Source organism: Corythoichthys intestinalis, chromosome 2 (assembly GCF_030265065.1).
Source record: "Corythoichthys intestinalis isolate RoL2023-P3 chromosome 2, ASM3026506v1, whole genome shotgun sequence".
NCBI classification, from domain to species: Eukaryota; Metazoa; Chordata; class Actinopteri; order Syngnathiformes; family Syngnathidae; genus Corythoichthys; species Corythoichthys intestinalis.
Window position 1 is genome coordinate 57,204,708 of NC_080396.1, and position 24,645 is coordinate 57,229,352.

The window sequence follows — 24,645 nt, forward strand, 5'->3', positions numbered from 1 at the left end:
GATATCATTGAAGCGATGTTCTGTCATGACAGATCTCAGCTACACTCCCCATTCACGACGCTAGATGGCGCCAGAAATCATTGAAGCGATGTTCTGTCACGACAGATCCCAGTTACTCTCAAGTTTAACCAGTTTGCATTATTTTATGGCAATGTTTTTCCTTATTCAGATTTGTTTCAAGACTACAGTTACAGTTACACTTCACTTTGATGGTTAATGCAGTTATTGCAATTTTGTTGTTTTATCACAATAGATTGGTTTATTTACATTTCAAAAACCAGAAGCCATTAATTTACGAATTTTAGCTTAAAAATTTAAATGTTCAGATATTAAGATTTGAATGAGGAAAAATAACATGCTTTTTCTCACAGATATATTGTTATAATCATTTGTTTAGGATGCACTGTAATTATTTTCTGTATAAAAATTAATTTGGTGTTCAAAAAGTCTTTTTTCAAACGTGAGTCTTGAAAAAGAGGGGGTCGTCTTATAATCAGGGCCGTCTTATATTCGGGCCAATACGTTATTCCTACAGATTACAAATGTGGACACACTTTAGATTTTACACCAACAAGAAAGGAAGTAAGGTAAAGAAAGACTCTGCTGTATGCAAGAATTGTCTAACAAAAACTAATGGTCACTGGAAATACAATAATTATGCACAGCCACTTGCAGCTGGTGACGAAGTGATCACCTAATTTCTTCACTGCCATCACTGCTTCGCTTTCATCACCTGAAGTGATAAAGTTTTGTGATGTAATTTTTTTTTTTTTTTTTTTCATTAACATGTTTTATTTTGAATACATTTGGTGTTGAATGATATAAAATAAACCAGGACCCTAAATTGGATTGAAATGAATATCAAACAAGCCTACATGTCTAAAAGACTCATGTGTTTTTTGTTTTAGACAGGCAAACTAAGGGCGGTCGCGTTTTTGGGTCCTCTTTTGTTTTGCCTGCATGTGCGCAAGTTAATTTAGAGCGAGAGGAAGAGAGAAAGTTCCCCCCAAAATTGTTGCTACTTGCCTTCCAGTTGTCCGCCAGTAGTTTCGGATAGTTTTTTTTAATTGAAATGTCCTGAGTTGTCAAGTCTCGTGTGCGTCTATGAGAGGTGAGTGCATGAACCTCCTTGTATTGTTTGGTATTTATTATTGTTTTGAGACACTACAAGTTAGCGTTGCAAGCTAAACGAATTAGCGAGTTGCTAACGTGTCATCTCCGTGTCTACTGTGAGATGTTTGTTAGTATATTAGCCTTGCTATTTTTGCTGTGCTGTAATTCGCTTCATTTTCTTCTCCATACATCCACATAAATTCACCTGCACCATTTCCTGCTAAGCAATGTCCAGCTTAATTGCCTACCACAGCCTAATCAAACTATCTACATAAAGCGGACATTGTCGCCATCTAGTGTACAAATTGGAAACTGCAAATCTTTGATAAAAGGAAATTTGAGTAGAATCTACAATCTGCCGCCAAATTTTTCTACCGTCTTCCATCCATCCTTGGACATCCTGACGATGAAGTAGCGCTATGGCCGGTGCTCCAGCTTGTGTGGGTTAGAGAATTTGAGCCACCCCGATCGACAGTCAAGTTTTCCACAGTTATCGCAAAACCTCCACAACACTACATTAAATTGAAAGTTCAGGATTTTTGACATTAGGCTTTAATCTTTGAGTTGGGGGTGGGGTTAATTAGTCTGTGGAGTTGATTTCATAATATTCCGTATAGTTTGTTAGTTTTTTATTATTATTATTATTTTCAGGGCTCTGGCTAAGCTAATGCAAGTTAATAGTCCCCTCCTAGCATGCCATTAAAAAGTGATATTAACAGATCTAACATAGTCAAGTAAATTTAAAATGCAGCTCGATATTCAGAAATCCCATGCAGCCAAAGCAATGTCGCACCAAACTGCCGTAATTCATTTAATTCTGCGGGACTATGTTTTTAGATGCATAATGACGCCACAATAGAGAGGAGTGCACCGGCTATTCGTCCTCAGTCTGCTCTGCTGAATGTGTTCACGGAAGGACGGCCACACGGTAAAATGTGCTATTAGAAGTGAAAACAGACCGAAGAAATGGGCAAAGGAAAGTTTCCACCACTTCCCTGTGTATAACAAGGAATAATATAAACTGTAGTTACTTGCTGCTGGCTTTGACATAACACACCGGTGGAAAAAGTACTGCTTTGGAGAATTTGCAGGACAACTTTTCATCGCTATCATCTCCTGAAACCAAATGCACAGGTAAATACGGTATATAGGTTTTAAAAAATCATTTATGAAAATATATAGCATATACGGCACCACACCACTTCTAGGTGTTGGGTGTGCATGCACACCTCAATATCGCAGCTCGCGTTAGTGAGGCTTGTAACAAACATGCATATTTATGGTTCGCGTTTTCAAATTGGAAACAATGGTAAACTTTCAGATCCCCATCCCAAATGCAGTAAATCATTCCACTCATTCCACAATAGGCTATTAAAATAGTTTGTATAGCTTCTAAGATATATAAGGTGATGTAGCCTACATATTAAAAACTAGTAATTATTGCATTTTTAATTTCTATACATTCAATTTGTTTTTATTTTTAATTCACTCAATACTCCCAACACAAAAAAATCAGGATTTCAACTCAAAAGCTATTAAGTAGCTATTTTTGTTGTTGCTTTATTTTGTTGTTTTTAAGGTGAGGAAGAATGTGACTGAGTCCGACATCTCAAATGCTGAAGCAGATGGTGGAAGTGCTCAAACCAAATGCTTATGGCAACAAAGGTCATATATGAAGAAAAGAGACCCACCAATTCTATTATTTCCCCACTAAACCTCAACTGCTGACTGACACCTACAGCACTGTTCCAAATTTTAAGTTTTAAAATTTTAAAGAAATGAAGGGTGCCATTCATCACAATCTCTCCAATATATCAGTGGTTGTGGTTTGTTCCCACTATATGTGAAGGTACAAAATTTGTAGTAGATTTATATTTTACAGCAATGTTGCACAGAAAAGTGTCACTGTTTGATAAATGACTTAAATGGTATTTTCTTCTATTTTGAAATATCTTGTTTTTCGTTTCAACAGTTGTCGAGTATCATATATCAAATTTTTGACCAATCTATCGATAATCGTTGTATCGCGATATCGGGTGACAATCGTTAGCGTGAGGCATGTATCGTGAATCGTATCGTGAGTTGCCCTGAGATTCCCACTTCTACTGATAACAGTCACCTTTTTTTAGTGTGTGAAGTTTTTTTTTTTTTTTTTTTCAATATTATTGTTAGTACAGTAATTACAGTATAATATTTTCACGCAAACCTGAATTAATTTGGTGCATATTTGAGTGATATAAGCACATCAAAACACAATAATTGTCGGCAATGTATTTTTAATACTTTTATAAAAGTGCAAATACAAACTGAGGCTCGTTCAAAGTCCCCTTAACAATAAAAAATTCGCAAATTATCCAAATATAATGTGAAAATGCAAACGAAATTGACAGAAGACAAATTATAATAAAAATAGTGAAAATAAACTACACAGAGAAGAACAAGAAAACAAATGATCATCATTTTGAACATGCTTTTTACTCAAGCTTCTTTGAACCTTATCTCCCGCACTCTTTGTCTTCCGGTATCAAAATGACAACCCACAGTACCACGACCAATGAGATGAGTGGGAATGTCATTGATGTGTCAGCTCATTGGTCAAAAAGCAGGAGAGGCAGGGTAATGCGTTCTCCTACTGTACATATTCTTGAAAAGCACTATACCAGTATTCATTCGTTCCAATAAATAAAACACTATGTTCGATTTCCATGACAATACAGGACAGAGCGCGTCACTTGTAAGCTTAATACGTAAGCTTAATAATAATAATGATACATTTTATTTCTAGAGCGCTTTTCAAGCCACACAAAGACGCTTCACAAGAGAGGTGGAATCAAAGTACGATCAAAACAATCATTAAAAAAAGATATTAAAAGGATAAAAGATTTAAAAACACAATAGAGAGAAGTAAAGATATAACAGAGCTAGGGGTTATGGTGGGTAAGAAAGAGTGAACAGCTGTGTTTTGAGTCTTGATTTGAAAAGTGATAGGGTAGATATACTGCGAAGATCAGGGCGTAGGGCGTTCCAGAGCTGGGGGGCATACTGACTAAGTTCTGGAGAGGTGGACACGGGGGGCGGAAAGGGGGAGGATCGTGGAAGAGTGAAGTTGACGGGATGGATTGTTTAAACAGAGTAGATTGCAGAGGTAGGGAGCGGCCAAACCATGGAGTGTTTTGAAGGTGATGATGAGGATCTTGTAATTGATTCTTTGTTTGACAGGAAGCCAGTGAAGTTGGCGGAGGATGGGGGTGATGTGGTGTGTTGCGGGGGTCCGAGTGATGAGGCATGCTGCTGAGTTCTGGAGGAGCTGCAGTTTTTAGAGGGACTTGTTAGGGAGACCAAAGAGCAGTGAGTTACAGTAATCGAGCCGGGAGGTTATAAGACTACAGACCAGGGTGGAAGCGGTATGGCGGGTGAGAGAAGGGAGGAGACGAGAAATGTTGCAAAGGTGGAAATAGGCTGATCTGGTTATGCTGTTGATATGTGACCGGAAGGAGAGCGTGCTGTCGAGGATGACACCCAGACTACACGAGTAGAAGGAGAGATCGGTACATTGTTGATGGTAATAGAGAACTTATGGAAATGAGCGAGCATTGCAGTGGTTCCAACTAGGAGGACTTCTGATTTTGAGCTTTATGAATCATAATCAAATCGTCACGTGTTGAATCTCGATAACTCTAATAATCGATGTATTGGCACACCGCTAGTGAACAGGCTCGACAACACGGCCGCAGAATGTCTATGATCTCAACTTTCCTCCTCCGACCTCCGTTTGCCAGTCTTTATAAGTTAAGGTGACAATTATTGTTGTGGTAACATCGCCAAAGAAATCACCAGCTTCGTCAGGTTTTTAATCATTTATTTCGAAACTTCTGCTACACACCACGCCTACTTCCCGCCGCAGTTGACGCTAACAACACGAGCACATTAAAAGAGAAAGTAACATCTCTGCAGCACCTTTCTCTGTGACATCAGCCACGCGCTGCGTTCAGGTACAGCACGCAAAACACATCTGCCACATTAGAACCCTGTTTGTTACATTATTACAGGAATTATTGTTATATTATTATTCCAATTTTTATAATTTATTTGTTTTGCTATGTGTAATTGCCATTTGTAGCTAGGCATGTGCCGGTACGATAACCGTGAGCAAAAATACAGCGGTTTCACGGTATCACGGTATTGTAATTACAGCTCCAAAATGTGTTATTTTTAGAGGCATGGGTTTTAAAAAAAAAAAAAAGTTTTTTTCCGGGATTTTTTTTATTTTTCAGAAAATATTTGCAAATTCGAACATGAATATCATGTTACAATAAATGAATAAACAAAACAATATTTTAAATAAAATTAAAATAAATAGAACTTATAGATACCCTTAGCCACAGCTCAGGTTGCTCAAGATTAGAGCAAGAACAAAATCAATTGCTATGAAAAAGTAAAAACACTTCTAAATAAAATTGAAAAATATTTACTGTATGACTTATATTTAATGTACGACTCTAGTCTACATGTAATGCCTTTAGGTTAAAAAAACAAAGAATTCATAAGTTAATAAGTTAAAAATGGATAAGTTTGTAAAAATGTAAATATTGTTGTGTAAAGGTTTCAGCTAAAAAACAGTGGGAGTGAGACCTCTCCTTCTCCAGCGAACGTGCATTTGTGCTTAGGGCAGGATCATCTGTCGCAATTAGCGATCTTTGACGCTATGTTTTTTTTCCTTTATTCAAGCTTGCTTCTTAGTGGCGGTGAGATTTATAACCTCGACGAAGTAGCTCTACCAGCTAAGACTAGGCTAACATTCGTCTTTGTAAGTTTTTAGTTTGTTTGTATTTTGAATTTGAAAGGAAACTGTGTGTTATGTGCAAATGAAGCTACTCACATGTGTAAAATACTATTGTACAACATTTTAAATGTATTCATTTTGTATATTTCAGTTTCCATGATTTGAGACCTCCATAAATTCAAGAAAAGTACGTCTTTTGTTTGGAGTGTTTTGTTCGTCGGCTGTTTAGCAGAATAGCGTCACTTGCCACGTTTACATGGAGCCAAATATTCCAATTACAATCGGAATATTTGTTCAAACCGAATAAATGTGTTCCATATAAACACCTCATTCGGAATGAACAGGCCCAAACCGAATGGAATTTCATTCCGATTCACAGGGGTGGAATATTCCTTTTCCCAAACCGATTAGAAGTAAAATTATATCATGTAAACAGGGAAGCGGAATGGTGTCTGGTTGCGTTCTTTCTGAGCATGCTCCGTACTGACGTGGTGACGTCACTTGGTGACGTAAGTAACGTCACTTGCAACATGGCTTCCAAGCACACGCACAGCGCACCCATACAACTTTTTAAATGAACGGCGTATCATTCTGAAGTTTTGTTTCCACTCGAAAAGTTAAAACAGCAGCTGATCTGACGATCGATCTCCATGTTTTGCAGCGTGAAGCTTTGTTTTGATTAATCTGCACATGTCAGACGGCAGTTGTCCTTTTGGAATAAAGGCAGTCACATGTAAACGCTGGATCGGAATAGATGAAGTGACATGTAAACAGCTGATGTGAAATTTCCATTCGGAATGATTTGAATCGGTATGAATAAAAGCATGTAAACGTGGCTACTGACACACACAACAACCGGGGGAGGGGTGAGCGCTGCCGCTCCAAGACACTTCTGGCTGCATTTTTGAGACCTGTAAAATAGCGAATACCGTACTACGGTATGACGGAAAATTTTAGTGGTTTTGAAACCGTGATGTTTTCATACCACAGTAAACCTTGAAACCGGTAACCGGCACATGCCTAGTACTAGCAGTATTTATTAAGGATTTAGTGTAGGTTTTCAGGTTGTGGAATGAATTAATGGAATTCTAATGTATTCTCATGGGGAAATCCTGCTCGACATACGACCATTTCGACCTACAAACGTTCTGGAACAAATCAACTTTATTTGTAGAGGTACCCCTGTCACTCTCCTTGACCATGTCACCAGGCATAATTGTTTAAAACTTGTTTATAATCTAGGAATTGTTCATTGTTCACATTTGGATTGTTGAATGAAGAGAAGACCGTGATTGGGATTAGGATCTGCCTCGGGTGAGATTCAAAATGAGAACCAATTCAGCAAAACGTCACGGACAGGATTCGAACCTGTGCGGGGAAACCCCATTGGATTTCGAGTCCAACGCCTTAACCTCTCGGCCACCGTGACTGTCGGCACATTGGAATATATGTGGCTTCTGTATGAAATATGATGGCACGGTACGTTCACAATCCAATCATGTTGTTATTGTGTGCGTCACAGTGGAAAGCAGTATCTGCTATGAATACAAACATGTCATACGTAACTCCATTAAAAACTCGAAAGATATATCCAGAGGAGGACTACTAAGGAATTATTCGTGTATTTTAATTTCGGATTTAAAAAAACATTATCAGGAATCTGTCTGAACACTACATTGCTCAATTGTGTCGTTTTTTTTTTTTTTTTTTCATATCGAATCCAATGAAATAAAACCAGCGACTATGAAAGCGGCATAACAGAAAACATTTGGATTGGCTACTAAACTTCCAGCCCGCCTCTTCTAATGGGAAGTTGTCGTCCAGGCAATAAACATCAAATATACAAGCCGAGATGTCTTAAGGCCGAGCCGGCGGCATAAGTAACTAGCGGCCACCTTAAATCAAGAGACTACGCCACTAAAACACTACTTGATAGATTTACCAACTTATGTTTATATAACAAACCATATCAACTTGGCTATGATTCGTTGCTGGACTGGATGTTGGGGGAAATATTTCAACTGTGTAGTTTATTTACTGCATCTGACCTTTGTGGAAAAAAAACAATTCATTTGAAAACTGAGCTATTTATAGCAAATTTAATGTTATATTAATCGAACGGTCCCGACGCTAAATGGCTGACAAGTTACAGCACGCATTAGGCATACAGTTATATAAATTATACCTATGGGGACAAGCGACAATTTTGCGTTGGAGTCATTTACTGCCCCAACAAAACAAAAAAAAATCCTAAATCAGCCAAGTTAAGTCTGGTTTGCTTAAAATCCAAACACCTTAGCATCCTTTACAAGTTATCCCACTATCCAAGGCGCGATGGCCGTTGTAGGTTCACTATCCTCTTCCCCTCATTATCCACTTGCGGGGCCTGCGCTTGACAGTGACGTTCCTTATTCTCGCTATATGATTGGCTGAAGAGTCGAAATGCTCTCCCGTGAAATGACTGTTTAAAAATGTTCCCATTGTTTTTGAGTTGTAGTACCGTTTGCTTAAAAGTGCCCATTTAAAAATTCGTATGGAAAGCGATTGATGATACTACACACAGAGCGTATTATTATCAAATGTTAAAGTTATATAAAAGAGCAAACGTGTGCGCACACATCTGTCTGTCTCGTGTTAGAGGACATTAACTGCTGATGACGTCGTTTTGACTGATCTAGCTCAACGCATTAATCCGGGGCAGTGGACAACAAATTTGGCAGAGATATTCAGCTAATCTCACGAGGATATTACATCTTCATTTTGTTTGTTGCACATTCCTGTCTTTCTGTTCGGACTTTAACACTGATTTATTTTCTTTTTATGTTTCCACAATTCTTACAGGGGTTTCCTCAACAAACTAGTGGAAACAGTTGCGGGATATTCATATTGATGGTAAGTAGTTTTCAATCTCTGTTAAAGGATTTTTCTTGTATTATTTTTTTAAACTGCCAAACGTAACCAAATATTTGCTTTTCACAATATGCACTCAGCTTCAGTACACTTGCTCAATTTCTGTTCACTGAGGTTACTATTTTTTACTTCTGCTGTAGGTGCAAATTTTAAAGTTAATCGATCATAAATTACGTTTAACATTTTCAAAATGCTACATTTAAGACAGAAAATGCTTTAATGTGTGTGTGACTGTTTAAAATAATGTTTTTTAGAGATACGTGGCACACATCCGAAAATGGTGGTGTATTAATTTGATTCACGATTGAAGGGTAAGAACATTGTTAATTGTAATTTAAGGTTACTTACCCTTTAGTATACTTTATTATTCTGTCAATAACTCACTTAATAGACACAAAGGTTTGCATATTGGACTGGTGAGGCCTGAGCTTTTCTTCAAGGTTCACTTCAGCCAATATAAAGAGTTCCAAAAGTGATAAAATTGGAATATGAGGTGAGTTTGTAAGAAAATCATGTGGAATGCTAAATTTGTGACTAATTTAGAAAATTGTAATCATATATAGACCCCAATCACGTGACGTCACAACTCCGCCCCCCTGACTGGTGCCGCCATATTGTCAGTCAGCTCATCGTGTTTACATACTACCGCTACGTACATTCCTCCTATTACTGCGTGTTTTTTTACTCTGCTTGAACTAATAAATGTCATACGTGTGTGATTGTCATTGGGATATGGTCGTGAAAACCTGTAGACTAATACATTTCTGTTCAAAGATGGTTATGTGGCCCAGTCCACGATTTCTTACTAAAATACAGTACTAATATTTTGTGTAATTTTTCAAAACTGATCTTAAATCCATTACTGTAATGCGTCCATGAAAACATTTGATGTTTTCACGCCAATAAAGCGTTCTAGATAAGCGCTCCCGTCATGGGGGACATTTCAGCAGGGCAGCTATTTTTCGGCACACACCGGCCCGTCGTCGAACCGCTGATCAGGTTTCATTTTACAATTGTGACAACTGTGACGCTCAGCTTCCCAAATGTTGGTTTATATTCGGGCTGGTGCCAATTTTGGGTACCTGACTCCTCATCGTGAGATTAACTGGAGTATGACTGGAAATTTTGTGGTCTCAGGACGAACTCTGACGCACGGGACGGGACCGGACGGGAGGAAACATCGATTTGGGCATCAAATATGGATCTGGCGACTGGATCGACCAAAGCTTTTCCAAATGACTGCTTTTATGCAACTCATCCAATGAGTTTACAGCGTCTGAAAGCACCGGGGCTTCCATAATTTGCAAGTGAATCCACCTTTAGAAACTACGATCATTGACAATACGGACACACAATGACGGACAATATGGCGGCACAATACAGCAATCACGTGATTTTGTGACGTTGGTGATTGGGGTCTATACAAATATCTACCTACCTGCTTGCATACTTATTTAATTACTGTACATGTGCACTCACTCACTCATGGATTCTCATGTCGTGCTAAGTGGAGTGTTGGTGGTGGAGTGAGAGTTGGTGAGTGTCAGATGTTCTGACTGAGCTAAAGGCCAGGTTAAAGGAGAAGTCAACAAGTAATATATTTTACCTTGAAAGATGGTTGCTCAGACTGTTCAACTATGCAAATGTTGAATTTCTGATACCTCTGTTCATGGAGAAAACAATTGTTAAACCCAAGCAGAAGCTATTCTGAGCGCAGCCATTGCTGTGACAACTTAGGCTTCAGTTATACCCACGCACATAAACACTGGTAGACTCAAACACAGGGCCTAGAGATTAAAGCTAAAAGTAGGCACGCATTATTTAGACTGTAGTTACTGTAAGTTTAAATTGGCACTGGCTTCTTTTCTTATGCTTCTCCCATCAAAACACCTGTATGAAACTACTATTAAAGTGATGACTTGCATGTAAAGTGTTATTTTTCCATACAGCTATAGAGAATTAAGTATTACATTACACCACAAGTAGGAAGAACAAACTGTGATACGTGAACTGGCATTTAAAAATGTTTGCCCCCACTTCAGGCGGCCATTCTCCGGGGAAATTGTTTTCGTTTACATTTTTCTTTACATATTAGTGGATTACAAAAGTTCTTTTTTTTTTTTTTTTTTTTTTTTAATTTATTGAATATGTTTTTTTTTTCCAACAGGATGCATATGGTACAGGTATTTTCTTCTGGGCATGTTCACTGGGAAGAAACCTGGAGTTCAACAGGACAGGTTGAGGGGACCAAATTCTTCCTCATTCTTTGCCTGGCTCTGAGGAGCTGAACAATATGAGATGGAACTCTGGGCTTTCCTGTTGAAGGTGCTGCTTCTGCTATCTACCCTCTGATTAAGTGTGGAAGATGGATGGATATTCAATAAGTATTTGAATTCTTAAGCATAATTATTCTCAACTCTCCAAATAAATCACTTTAAAACCACACATTAAAAACTGGCACAAATTACTTTCCATAATGTTCATGAACAAAAACAGTAAAATATAAGAAAATAAGCATAAAATCAAATGTAATAACAAACCAAAACACATTTAAGGGGTTGAGTCTCACGCAGAGTTAAAATCCAGGGAATAAAACTGTTTTTAAAAAAAGCTAAATTTAGAGATGGACAATGATGGGCACTGTGGCGTTTTCATAAGCTTGTAAAGTTTACTTTACATTACAACATAGGAAGCTGTGAGACTTTAGTTGGGAGTAACTTCAGAACAACGTCATTTATTGCCGTGTGCCATTCATTCTAACAACAACAACACATACATGCGTGCGCATGCGCGCCATAGCTCAAGTGTATTGATTTAAGTACTAGGGGTGCAACGGTTAAGTTAGCCCACGCTTTGGTTTGAACCTCAGTTTTGGGATCACAGTTTCGGTTTGGTTTCGGTTTGCGTTTTGCTTTTATTTTATTTTATTTTTTTTAACTGCCTTTATTTTGCTTTTAAGAAAATGAAATAAACACTTAAAATGTAAACATTTTCAACCGTTAAAATGCCTCTTAGCTCTTTGGCTAGTGTAGTGATTGACTACTGAAATACACACACAGTAGTAAAAAAGTTACTTTGCAAAGTAACTGGTGATACCTTTCATGAAAAAAACAAACCCAAAAACATAGTAACCTTTGCTATGTTTGGAGGTCATTTAATGTTGTGAATCAACCGTTAAAGTTGATAAAATTGCTCCCGTTTTTGCATTAGTTCCCTTCTGTCTACTTTCGACATGTGAAGATTTTAAAACTGTTTCATCCTTTAAAGACAGACTCAAGTCAAGATTTTGCCGATTTCGGAGTAATTTAGATAAAAAGTTGCCTAGGTTCGCTCGGAAGGTTTACTCAACAGAGCCTTTCTGAGAAGTTTACTGCTTTAAAAAGGCGACTGTTTACTAACGCTACCAAGTCTGTCATTTCGCATGTAGTTCTATATGCATGAGATATCTAGGCGTAGATTGTATGCTGTCGGCTACAGTCCGGAAATATTGGAGCCACCTAGCCTAGCATCGCGTTTGCTGCAGCGTCTCAACAAACACTCTTCCCTCTCCGTGTCTGACTTTTCTCGCGTCATTCAACCAATGTATTAACGAACATTGTCTCATTGCAGAAACGGTGACCAAATCCGAACGGATGAAAAAAAAAAACTTAATGCACGAAAAACGTGCAGATTTTGAATGCAACGTACGGCGCACACATTTAAAAATCAGTGCTCACTTGTACAAATTACGACGAGACCGTACAACTTGACAGGTATGAATTATAGTGGACCGTCACAGTTAGGTATTAGCACTCTGTAGCATGGGACGTCCAACTATCAGTGGTCAGGGCGAAACTATGTGCTTTAGCGAAATCATCTTCGATGGCTTTGCGTGCCATTTCGTAAATGTCGGGGATTACGTTGTTGGAGAAATATGTCCGCGGGGGAACAATGTAACGCGGGTCAAGCGTTGCAAATAAATTAACGAAGCCCGCCGTGTGTTTTGACTGGTGTCATCTTCGGGGTTGTCCTGCCCTGAGAAAGTAATATCTTTGGGTGATGCCGGCTGAGGTGCCGGAGTCATGTTATAAAAGTGTTGCCATTAGCATGGGGAACAAGCGCTGAGCAATGCTTGCAATTTAAAAAAAAAAATATTTTCTCTCCCTCCGCATTGTAGTCCACGGGGAAACCAAAATGTTGCCATACCGCAGATTTGAAAGAAGCCGGTGCTTCCTCAAAATTTGGTCTCTCCACTCCTCCGCTCGCCATAGCTATTTGTTTTCTTTCTTGTTTCACTTTCACTTCGCTCGTAAGCGAGACAGGTCGTTACTCGGCTTCTATTACACAGGTGCTTGACAGCGATCCGACATTTACTTGCGGGGCGGGAATTTCTCCATAGCGGTGCTTCACGTCACACACAGGCACACAGAGCTCGATCAATTCATTCCACAAGCATTCGGAATACATTAATTGCAAAACCGAAAAGGCGCGGTTCATAAAGGCGTATTGAACCGTACAGGGCGAACCGTACGGTTCGGCTTTGAACCGCAAACCGTTGCACCGCTAGTAAGTACGTCTGTGAATTGGCATGTACGGTATTTCACTTTACGTGGCAGGCACGATATTTAATTCTCGCAATCGGACTTCCGGGCATTAATGACGTCAGCAGCCACAACAAAGCGTCGCCCTATTGACGAGGGGGCAAAACATGAGTCACAAGCAGTTGCTCTGTCGTGCATTGCAGTACAAACGCGTTGAACTATATCTTATTTGCGGTCTTTTTTTCCGTCGGAATGACTAAAAGTTGCTGTGTTTCGGGTTGTAAAACAAGGAAGAGTTAGGAGCCGCATTTGAAGTTCTTCATTCTTCCTTGTGAGAAGAAAAGGAGAAGCAAATGGCTGAAACCAATCAATCGAGGAACAGTAAAAGAAGACTGTTCCGTGGACCGTTCTCGCCTGTGGGAACCTAAATCCAGGCACATTTATGTTTGCAGCCGCCATTTTGAGTGAGTAAACTTTTATCATTTTTTTAGCCCTAATTAGCTGCTAGGATTCAACAGACTAGGCAGTGGTTATTATTACCGTAAACGACAACTCGCAAAGCGTTATTTTTCTTTTGCCGTGAACTGCTCTGATTGGTCAATCGGTATATTATTGGCCTGGTGGGAATTGGTTATTTTGCCGTGACGTGACTCATGCACTGCATTCTTGCCTGATGACACCCCATTTAGTTCTACTACCACGGTTCACGGCTAAATTACGCTTGGAGGTGAATTACCGGTTACGGCAGAAATAATCATCCATTAATGCATCCATTAATTAAAATACCTTACCGTTTATTTTCATTTGTTTAAAAACAAAAAATGCCTAGAATTGATAAAGGTCAACTTAATGGGTGACTTTATGAGGTAGTTATAGATGTTTCCGAACTCCACTGCAGGCCATTCCTTTGGATTGTTTGCCCATATAAAGTCGCAGCTGATAGCTGGATAGATTTGCAAGCCAATACACGCTAATTTTAAGTTGTATCGCCTCCTCGCGTCTGTCTGCAGTGACTCGTGATAATATGTTTAAGACGTTTTTATGAAAGAAAGACGCAAAACAGCTGAAATATATGAATTTCAAACGTTTGTATACGGATGTTTACCTGTGCGTGCCCCCTTCTCAAAATGGCGACACGTTGCTATGCTAGATGACGTCATCGTGACATCACGCCGACTGTGAGAATGTCCTCTAACACGAGACAGATGAGTTCTACCTCCACAAATGTAAGTTTAGCAAGCTGTTACCATCTTTTTCTCACTTTCACAATGAAACGGTATGCTACATAAATCTGTTAAAAAAGTCAAAGAATAGGAAAGCGGAAAAAAATCATTGATATTTGTGAAAAGCTTCCACTTTTTTGTGAATAGTTGCTTATAGTATTATTCATTGTTTTTTTTTTTTTTTTTTTCTCTGGTGTGCAATGTTTGGAATGTTTATACCCCCTGGCATGTTTGTGTTTTTTTTTTTTTTTTTTTTTTTTTTTTTTGTATTATTGTCTGTTTTGTGTTTGTATTGTTGTTTGTTCTGTCATGTTGTTGTTAATAAAAAAGAAAAAATTAAAACACGAGAGATGTGTGCGCAGACGTTTGCTCTTTTTATACAACTTTAACATTTGTTAATACGCTCTGTGTGTGGTATCATCGATCGCTTTACATACGCATTTTTAAATGGGCACTTTCAAGCGAACGCATTACTATGACTCAAGAAGTAACAACAGGAACATTTTTAAACAGGCATTTCACAGGAGAGCATTTCGACTCATCGGCCAATCATATAGCGAGAACAAGCAACGTCACTGTCAAGCGCAGGCCCCACAAGTGGCTAGTGAGGAGCAGTGCCATATATTTAGAGAGTTGCGACACACTCATATGTCGCCGCGGGTGGTCACGTGTATAGTTACAAACACAAGCAGCGCTGTAATAGTATTCCATGAACCAGATAGCGGTGATTGGTCCATTTATGGTAAAAATAGATAAAATCACGTATTTTAAGTACTTGTTTGATTATGTCATTGCACTATAGTGTTTATAAATGCTAGTTTTACATTTGGAGTGGTAAGGCAACAACTGAAAACTATGTAAACTGTTACACAGAAGGGAAAGTTCCCATGTCTTGGAGGGAGTTTCATGTTTGTGTTAGCAATAGCATTGGAAATCAACTTATACATTGAAATGCAAGATGGATTTTTCCCCCCCACAACTAGAATACTGTTTTTCCAGAGAATGCCCAGATTTTCTTGATACTTACCTGTGGTAATATATTACATAACGTATTACCCTTTGATAAAGAAAATATTTAATATTACAGTAATATTTATTTTTATTAAATAGGTAAAATTGGTGTCATGATTCAGTGCTCACACCTAACATTTTAGAGATCGTGATGGTTGGTTGTGCAGCTTTTGGATGCACCAATCGGTCCGAAAAGGGCTACCGAATGTATGGTTTCCCGAAGGACAAAGACCGGCAGAAACGATGGCTGGCAATGGTCAGCCGTAAAAATCTTGAAATTGAAGGGGGCCAGCAACAACTATAAACTGTCATGTAAGTCACGGTATTATGACTTTTAAAAAATTTTTTAAATTTTAAGTAGAATGGAAACTGATCTTGCGAACCAAACATCAGGAACACTTTGACGAGGACCAGTTTACGCCAACCAAAGTAGGGCACACATTAAAATTGAGGCCAGATGCTGTCCCAACCATTTTCATTCATCGTTCGAAGCCAAAGAGGAGTAAACTTCCCTTTAGGAGTGTGCCTCCAACCAAAATTCAAACAGACCATACATATTGCACCAGGTTAAACTTGGGTATGATACAGACCAGCTGTCAACAACATTTCCCATGCCAAGTAATTCAAGGATAAACTACACTCCTAATAAGATAATTACATTTTTCATATTAATACATTCAGCTTCAAATACAAGAGGTCAGGAATTGTCCTGGGATTTACACACAAAATTTCGATCTACTTCATTGTTTGTTACTTCATAATTTAGCTTTATTTATGCATTTAATTTTCACCTATAACTAAACATTTCTGGTGGATACAACAGCAAAGCAGAACCAACTCCATGATATCACCAGACTGTTGACACATGGCAATGCCATAGCAGTTTCTGATTGTGGCAGATGATTTGATTCATGTAACAGTAATGTCCGTTATTTTTTTTTTTTCCCTTTAGGAGTGTAGTGTACCCTTACTTTGGAGATGACAATAGGTGCAAATGTAAAAACACTGACTGCATATAAAATTAAGAATGCCTTGTTATTGTTACAGACATTCAGGGAGAAATTGAGGTGGTAAGGTTGGGCGAAAGTGAGCACAATGACAATGACGTATCCAGGCCAGGTGATCCAGGGGTGGATGAGCCGGGTGCCGACCAATCAGGAACCAGCGGTGGCGCCACAACACTAGGCCCAGATGCGCCAGGGACCACGCTGTCAGGCAAAATGGCAACTGTGGAAGAATTAATGAAGGAACTTACAAGGGAGAAAATAATGAGGAGCAGAGAGAGCTCTTAAAAAACAAAAAAAAATTAATTTTCAAATGAAGAAGAATATGGATGACGCTTCAGAACCCTTAGCAGACTTCCTCGACATCAGAACCTGTAGCTACAGTGCTTCTGATGTTGTGAGTATTGAGCAGCTGACAGAAGTATTACCACCTGAATTCACAAAGACAGAGTCATGTGTCCTTTACCATCTGGCAGGATGCATAGTGAAGAGGGTCATCAGCTTCTCACTCTGCAACCAATGCCAGTGTGCATTGGTTGAAGCACCTATCAATACCAACACAGAGAGTCAGAGTGCCGTCCTGCTGCAGATGAAAGAGTTTAAAACGGGTGCATTATACCGGCCATCGGATGAGGTCTTCACTCTCTTAAAGGATGTCGAGCAGCTGTTCCGTTTGGCAACGAATGATTCCCTCATGGAATCCTCCAATGTTGTGGAGCAGCTGGAAAGAAAGGCTATGAGTTTGCACAGCAACCTTCCCTCATGCCATGAGCTGAAAAAAAAAATTGTGACAACTTACATTAGGCTGCGATTGAGAATTCAATCCATGTGCATCAAAGCTGAAAGGAAGGAAATATCAAAGATTTCAATATTAAGAAAACAGGTTGCCATGCATTAACTTTACAAAATCACGCTAACAAGCACATAAAAGCCGGTTGTCTTCCAATACTCACAGATAAGTTTATGTCACAAAGGGCCTCTGAAAGAGATTTTAAAGAGATAATTACTTAACACTAGAAGACCCAGAGAATTCTGCTACTCCTAACAGTCCCAAGCAATGGCCAATTTGGCCTCTTCTCCAAAAAAACCCAGAGGTGGCCTAAATGACCCAAGTGCTTTTGAATTAGCAAGTCGTTGTCGGACAGACAGCAGCCGTTCATATGGAAATGCAACCACTTGTGTTGGTATGCGGCCCAAATGGAGGGGAACACACAACAGTAGTACTGTTCATGTAATATTATGTGTCAGTTCAAGTCAAGCTACATTCATGAGGTTTTGCACATTTTAATAATGTGTATTGTTTTACGATTTTACTGTCGGAAAAAATATCTCTGACAATGTATCTGTGGGGCCTTTATATGCTAGCAATATTTGTTATAACAGTATATTTGTGATGCCTGCAGAAAATAGAACATTGAATCAGTATCAAATGTAAAACTGAAATAAGAGTCTGACAAAGTTAATTTTTGTCTTTTCTTCCTGGTATTTATTGATGCGCAGGATTCAAACAAGAGTAATCATAGCAAATCAAAACTATCAAGTCAAAACGATGAAATACTATAGAAAACACATAAATGTACCTCTAATACACCCCCTATCCTCTATACTGGACTTGTTGAAAGGTTATCAAGAATTTTTTGTTTTCCTGGGACTACTTGGTATACAATGAGGAGCAATTATTTGCACTCCTTGTGATTTTGCAAGTTCACCCACTAGGAAAAGAGGTGGAGGTCTGAAATTTCAATCATAGATGCATTTCCACTCATAGAGACAATCTAAAAAAAATCCAGAAATCACATTGTATGATTTTTAAAATTTATTTGCTATATATTTTTATCTACTGGGGTTCAGTTCATGTATTTGTGCACCTGAGAATCAGCAATAATTATGACACTCAAAGAGTTGTCATTCTACCTTAAAAAAAAGTCCACCTTTACCCCACCCGTTTGAGCTCATCATTGTCACCTGTGCACCCCACAGTCAGTTATAATCCACCCGCTACCATGGGCAATACCAGAGAGATTTCGAAAGGCACCAGATAAAAAAATTGATTAGCTCCACAAAGCTGGAAAAGGGTACGGGACAACTGGAAAGCAGCTTGGTGAGAATAAATCAACAGTTGCAGCAATTGTTAGAAAATGGAAAAGGCTAAACATGACTGATAATCTACCTTGGAATGGGGCTCCATGTAAAATCTCTCCTCGTGGGGCATCACTCATGATGGGAAAAGTGAGGGCTCAGCCTAGAACTACATGGTAGGAGCTGGTCAATGACCTGCAGAGAGCTGGATGCACAGTTTCAAAGGCTGCTGAAGCCAGTACATGTAAAGGCCTGTCTGAAGTTTGCAAGGGACAATCTGAATGATGCAGAGGGGTCATGGGAGAAAATCATGTGGTCAGATGAGACCAAAGTAGAACTTTTTGGTGCTAACTTTACTGTCGTTTGTGAAGGGAAAAAAAGGCAGAGTACAATCCCAAGAACACCATCCCCATTGTGAAGTATGTAGGTGGAAACCTCATGCTTTTCGGCAAAGGGGACAGGACGACTCTATAAATCAGAGGATGAATGGTGCAATGTATCGTCAGATTTTGGGCCATGACCTCCCTCCCACAGTCAGGGACTTGAAGATAAGTCGTGGCTGGGTCTTCCAACATGACAATGATCCGAATCACACAGCCAAGCTGACCAAGGAGTGGCTGCGTAAAATGCATTTCAAGGTTCTGGAGTGGACTCCAGACATCAATCCAAGAATCCAGAAAATCTTTGGATAGAGCTGAAATTTGGTGTTTCTCAACGACAGCCCCGAAACCTGACTGATCTAGAGAAGATTTGTGTGGAGGAATGGGCCAAAATCTCTGTTTTCATATGGGAAAACCTGGTGAAGAACTACAGAAAGCGTCTGACCTCTGTAATTGCAAACAATGGCTGCTGCACTAAATATTAGCAATGATTTTCTCAAGGGTACAAATACTTATGAACCCCAATAAATTACAAATAAATTATTGAAAAAAAAATCATACAATAAGAGTTCTGGATTTTTTTAAGATTATCACGAGAAGTCAATGGGGTTTTGGTGCTCTTTTTGGGACACCCTGGAGATCCGCCCCGAAGCCGAGCCTACCCTACCGCCTACCGCAAGCCACATCCAATTCTACCCCTTGGCCTTTCAAACGAAGCAATAAGGGGTAGGGCTTGAAACATCAGCCCTACGAATTGGGACACCTCTTTACACTCACGTACGTCATAAGTCCGTTCGGAAAGTTGTTACGTAACCAAAAGCAACGACAAAAAGTGCACTGAAAAACAAAACAAACATTACAAATGAAGAAACACAATGAACTAACATTACAATTAGTGGTGTCGATTTTTTATTTATTGTACCCCTAATTCGTGCAATTTTGTCGTGATTAATCTTTTTTTAACTATTACTTTTCTGACTGAAGAAAACACATTGAGAGTAGATAATACTGGTCATCAGCTGTTAGAATATTGTTTGGATGTATCAAGCTTGTTTCATTTAATTTAAGCAAAGCAAACAAAACAAACACTGGTAACTAACGGAAGGGTCCACAACACATGCACATAGATGTGGAGCACTATTTCAGTTTAATTTAATTTGGTTTCAAATTCAATGTAATATATACACCATTGTACGAAACCTGAATGATGGCTTGTTTCTGAACCAAGAGTGGTATTTACTAATCTTGCATATTTTTTTCCCAGCAATTTCATGTGTGCTCTTCATTTCACCACTGTGTCTTGGTGTGCTTAGTTGTATTATTTCTAAATATCTATGCACATAAATGTATATCCACAGCAAATTGTTAATTGATCTTTTTGAAATTGTTTTTTCTAACATGTAGAGGGTATTCAAACAAATACATCCGAATGAATTAGAATTATTAAAATACTGTTATTAAAATATTCTCAGAAGTTTAGTAGTTTAGTGTCAAGTAAGAAATAAGTGTCTGAGTAAGTCAGGCTACTTTAGCTGAGGCGCGGGTTGGGCGAAAAAGGCTCAAGTCAGGCTACTTTTGCTGAGAAGGGGTTTGGGCGAAACCTTGCTGAGTGAGGATGCTTTCTCTTTCGCCCAACCCCCTCCTCAGCTAAAGTAGCCTGACTAGTAGACACTTATTTGTTACTTGCCTACTGTAGGTTGATAAATTTGTAGGTAGATTTGTGTATGTCTTAGTCAATCCAAAAAAAAAGGTTCCTTCAATCAAAGTATATATTTTCATTCGAAGAGCACCACACATGAAATATATATTATATATACGGTATATATATATATATATATATATATATATATATATATATATATATATATATATATATATATATTTTTTTTTTTTTTTTTTTTTTTTAATGCAATTGCTATGTTATGACAAAATAAACACCTGATCATTTTACCACCTTAGGAAAGGATCGGCATACATATTGTTCCTTTGTTTTTTGGTGAGACTTATTAATTAGGACTCAAATAATTGAGGAGGGCGTAGGGACCACCCCTGAGCAGTTGCTTTTGAACACACTGAAACAATAACTGAATGTTGAATTATCAGTCCTACTTATGAAGATGGTATGTCCTGTATCAGAATTTAAACAAATACATATAAAAACAAATTTCCCATTTATTTTCAATGGCAAGTAATCAAAGTCCCTGTGATTTTTTTACCATTTATCATGACAGCCCAATGAGATTGTATACCACTAACTCTCATATAGGTGAATTAAAAAAAAAAAAAAAGTAAAAAATCTGACCTACGTTTTTTGGGGGAGGAATGAAAAAATCAATTCAGTCAGTTAACATAAACATCTTTGATGTGAAATGTTTTCTATTGTATATTTGTAATAACGTGTAGAACATGAAAAGTAACATGAGTTTTTTTGCTGAGTAACAAATTACTCTTACAATGAGGTAACTGAGTTACTTCTCCCAAAAAGTAATTTAGTTAGTAACTTGTAACTAATTACTTTTTTAAGTAAGATCGACAACACTGTGCAGTATATATTCCCTTCATAATAATTAGGACTATTAGGACATTCAGTCATTGTTTCAGTGTGTCAAAGAAACTGTTCAGGGCCGCTCCCTTCCACCTTCTCATGACACAAATTCTGTTTCTGTTTTTCTCAAAGGTTTTCGACACGTTTTCTCGTACTAACTTCAGACAAAATGGCCACAATTCATGCTCCATTAGATCCAGTCATTCTAAACTATATACATGATCTCGCTTTAAACTCAAATTGCAGTTCTAAAACGTTTTTTTTGCAAAAACAATGTACACATTTGAGCCATTTTTTTCTGTTTTTCTGTGTGGAGTACAGGAGAATTAAGTTAAAAGTTTGTAAAAAGCGTAAAACTCCATAAATAAATGTAAATTAATAAATGTAGCTTGACTTGAACTGACAAAAATTATCACATTAAGTGTGCAACCGTGGTGTGTTCCCCTCCGTTTGGGCCGCATTCTGTCTAGTGGTTGCATTTACATATGAATGGTTGCTGTCTGTCGGACAACGACTTGCTAATTCAAAAGCACTTGGGTCATTTGGGCCACCTCTGGGTTATTTAGGAAGAGAGGCCAAATCGGCCATTGCTTGGGAATATTAGGAATATTTGTCTTGAGGAAGGGCCGAGTCGGCCTCTGCTGGGTTTTCTAGTGTTAATCAATATATCACAGGCGATACATTCCCAGTTAGTATAGCCAGCTTTAAAAATAAGAATCACTCGTCAACCAAGACAAAATATATAATTACGCCATGCACATACAAATAAAGCTCCACATATACATCATAAAGCACCTCTAATAAAATACAGACGGTTGAAAATTCAAAAGAAGTCGGTTTTTAATCAACTTTCCTCCGAATATACATTCCCAGTTAGTATAGCCAGCTTTAAAAATAAGAATCCCTCGTCAACCAAGACAAAAAATATATATAATTACGCCATGCACATACAAATAAAGCTCAACATATACATCATAAAGCACCTCTGGTAAAATACAGACAGTTGAAAATTCAAATGAGGTCGGTTTTTAATCAACTTACCACCGAATATACTTGACAGCCTGCCGTTCAAATGAATGGTGTCCGCCATGTCAAATGCGATGTTTGTAACTATCCAAGGCTCCATAACCCGGAAGTACCCGGAAGTAAAATCGTATAATGGATCCCTATGGGAGTGTCGTGACTCTCTAAATATATGGCACTGGTGAGGAGTGTTACCGTCATTTATATATGCCGCTGACTCCGCTTTACGGCATCTCACCTTAATATATGATATCTTTGGTCATCGCACGGTTCGCAGACAAACTTGAACTCGTCACAAAGCTAAAAATGATCAACTGGAAGGTAACCGATTCACAGTATTTATCATTCCAGAAACAAAAAATGTAAACGTGTAATAAGATTACTTGTCTGATGGTCTCTTCTTCATTTACTTCATTTTCTTTTATATTGACAAGTACATTTCTCAGCTGTCGTAGCGTCATGCGAACGCTAAATTGTTGAGTTCCACTGATCGGCGGACATGCCGCTTTCGTGTATTTTGGCATTACTGCGTGAGTGGAACTGGCTTTAACGTTGATCTATTGCCCTTTATTACAAGTTTGTACGCGGATTTGTCCGTGGGTTCCAAACTTCGTAGCTCAAATACGATTGTATTACTCAATGGCTGGTGTGCAGCTGGTGCCTTCCTGTCGACTGACACCTTATATGGCTTTGGAATTCCATGAATTGAGTGAGGGGTGGACATAAGAGTGTACGTCACATTGATTAATATCATGAATGGGATTAACTCACCGAGGCAACCCCAATATATTCAGAATGTTACACTGTTGCATAGGCCTCACTGTTCATTTTTTTCCCTTGGAAATGTTCCTGTGACTTGTCTCTACAGTACGGTTCCAACTTGTTCGTGAGGTCACTGGCCACTACCAGTTGTAAACCCTATAATGGCCAATATATTGAAAAATTTCAAATGTCACAAATACCAATTCAGCAGACTTGATAAAAGTTACAAAAATTTTTTTAGCAATTAAAAAAACGCAAATACCTGACGTCCACATATATGGACATTTTAGTTTATATAGGCAAGAACTTTTGGTAAGTATGGCCTACAAAATGTGACGTCCACCTATGTGGCGGCCAGGTGTAACTATAAGTGGCAGTTAATGCTCATCTTTCAGTGCCATCGACGGTGCTGGACGTCCAATCCATTTTGCCTGGGAGGGCAAGCAGCGATCATTCCAGTAAAATGATTGGATGTCTGTTGCTCATAATAAGAGCCAATGAGTTAAATGAGTGGCCTATAAAGAGTTAATTGATTTGATTCAACCCTTATCTTGGGTACAATAATGTATATAGCAGGGCTGATGCTTTTTCTTATAATCATACTTCATTACATCTACTCCTCAGTGGTTGGGAAACTGTGAGGTGACTGTACTCTTTTTGTTGACAGGCTTTGGACAATGTACCTGTACTCTTGTACATTTTAGCCCTGAAGACACTGATTCTTTGTTTGGGCTTCGCTGGGGTGAAGATCTACCAGAGTAAGAAGGCAGAGGCAGCTTTGAAGCAGCAGCAGGCGGAGAAGAGGAAACTGGCTCAGCGGACACAAGAGCTAATTGATAACTTGAAGGAAGACTGAGAGAAAAAGCTGAACACTGGTATCAAAACATGTGCCAATTTATGTACAAACTGTATGTGATGCAGACACGTACCGATTTGCATTATTACCCTGCCAAGCTTGACCTGTCTTGCCATTTTACTTGCCAGGGTTCAGGCACGAAACGAAGGTAGCTGACTGACTACAAGATGAGCCCCTCATTATGTCAGTGTAACACTTCTGATCCTATGTTCTGCAGCAAATCACACAATACCAACTATTTATTGAATTTTCTAACCTGTATTTGTTAAATAAATTGTTCAACACTCCGTGTCAGGCTGCACGTTTTCTATAAAGTGGCCCACTTCACTTGTAATTCAAACCCGTAATCAGGCCTGATCATATAATTTGAACAATATTCAGAAATCTAGAGCCTAACCTTTTCATTAAAACAATGAGAAACAGTTTCATGATCAAA

At 38.6% G+C, this 24,645-nt stretch overlaps 1 protein-coding gene, 2 long non-coding RNA genes and 1 other non-coding gene across 9 annotated transcripts; 2 read left to right on the top strand and 2 right to left on the bottom strand.

Moving 5' to 3' along the window:
- Positions 1 to 851: 851 nt before the first annotated feature.
- On the top strand, positions 852 to 14,798 carry LOC130911340 (uncharacterized). 4 transcript variants are annotated; one of them, XR_009062019.1, is made up of 6 exons: positions 852 to 1,111; positions 1,951 to 7,375; positions 8,738 to 8,788; positions 9,061 to 9,117; positions 9,198 to 10,113; positions 10,974 to 14,798. It is a non-coding gene; the product is annotated as an uncharacterized LOC130911340 (long non-coding RNA). The 4 variants fall into 4 exon arrangements; XR_009062018.1 differs by lacking the exon at positions 852 to 1,111 and having other exon boundaries at positions 1,124 to 7,375; XR_009062020.1 differs by lacking the exon at positions 852 to 1,111 and having other exon boundaries at positions 1,124 to 7,375; positions 9,198 to 9,299.
- On the bottom strand, positions 7,244 to 7,325 carry trnas-cga (transfer RNA serine (anticodon CGA)). Its single transcript has one exon. It is a non-coding gene; the product is annotated as a tRNA-Ser (tRNA).
- LOC130911334 (uncharacterized) lies at positions 14,100 to 22,779 on the bottom strand. Its single transcript, XR_009062015.1, has 6 exons — positions 22,610 to 22,779; positions 17,518 to 17,543; positions 17,364 to 17,403; positions 17,184 to 17,285; positions 17,031 to 17,109; positions 14,100 to 16,787 (listed from the first exon to the last, which is right to left on the bottom strand). It is a non-coding gene; the product is annotated as an uncharacterized LOC130911334 (long non-coding RNA).
- Positions 22,747 to 24,511, top strand: LOC130911321 (small integral membrane protein 11-like). Of its 3 annotated transcripts, none has more exons than XR_009062011.1 (3): positions 22,747 to 22,912; positions 24,021 to 24,261; positions 24,338 to 24,507. XR_009062011.1 is itself a non-coding variant. In XM_057829212.1 (3 exons), exons 1-2 carry the CDS (start codon positions 22,838 to 22,840, stop codon positions 24,207 to 24,209), a joined length of 264 nt encoding a protein of 87 aa, XP_057685195.1. In that variant the 5' UTR covers positions 22,747 to 22,837; the 3' UTR covers positions 24,210 to 24,228; positions 24,338 to 24,505. The 3 variants fall into 3 exon arrangements, 2 of the variants coding, with proteins under 2 accessions (XP_057685195.1, XP_057685190.1); XM_057829212.1 differs by having other exon boundaries at positions 24,021 to 24,228; positions 24,338 to 24,505; XM_057829207.1 differs by having other exon boundaries at positions 24,021 to 24,511.
- The last annotated feature ends 134 nt before the right edge of the window (positions 24,512 to 24,645 follow it).

Bases quoted from the DNA above. Each gene is read 5' to 3' on its own strand.
- LOC130911321 (XM_057829207.1), top strand. From the start codon at position 22,838: ATGATATCTTTGGTCATCGCACGGTTCGCAGACAAACTTGAACTCGTC. The intron at 22,913-24,020 runs GTAACCGATTCA...TTTTGTTGACAG, and splicing joins TAAAAATGATCAACTGGAAG to GCTTTGGACAATGTACCTGT.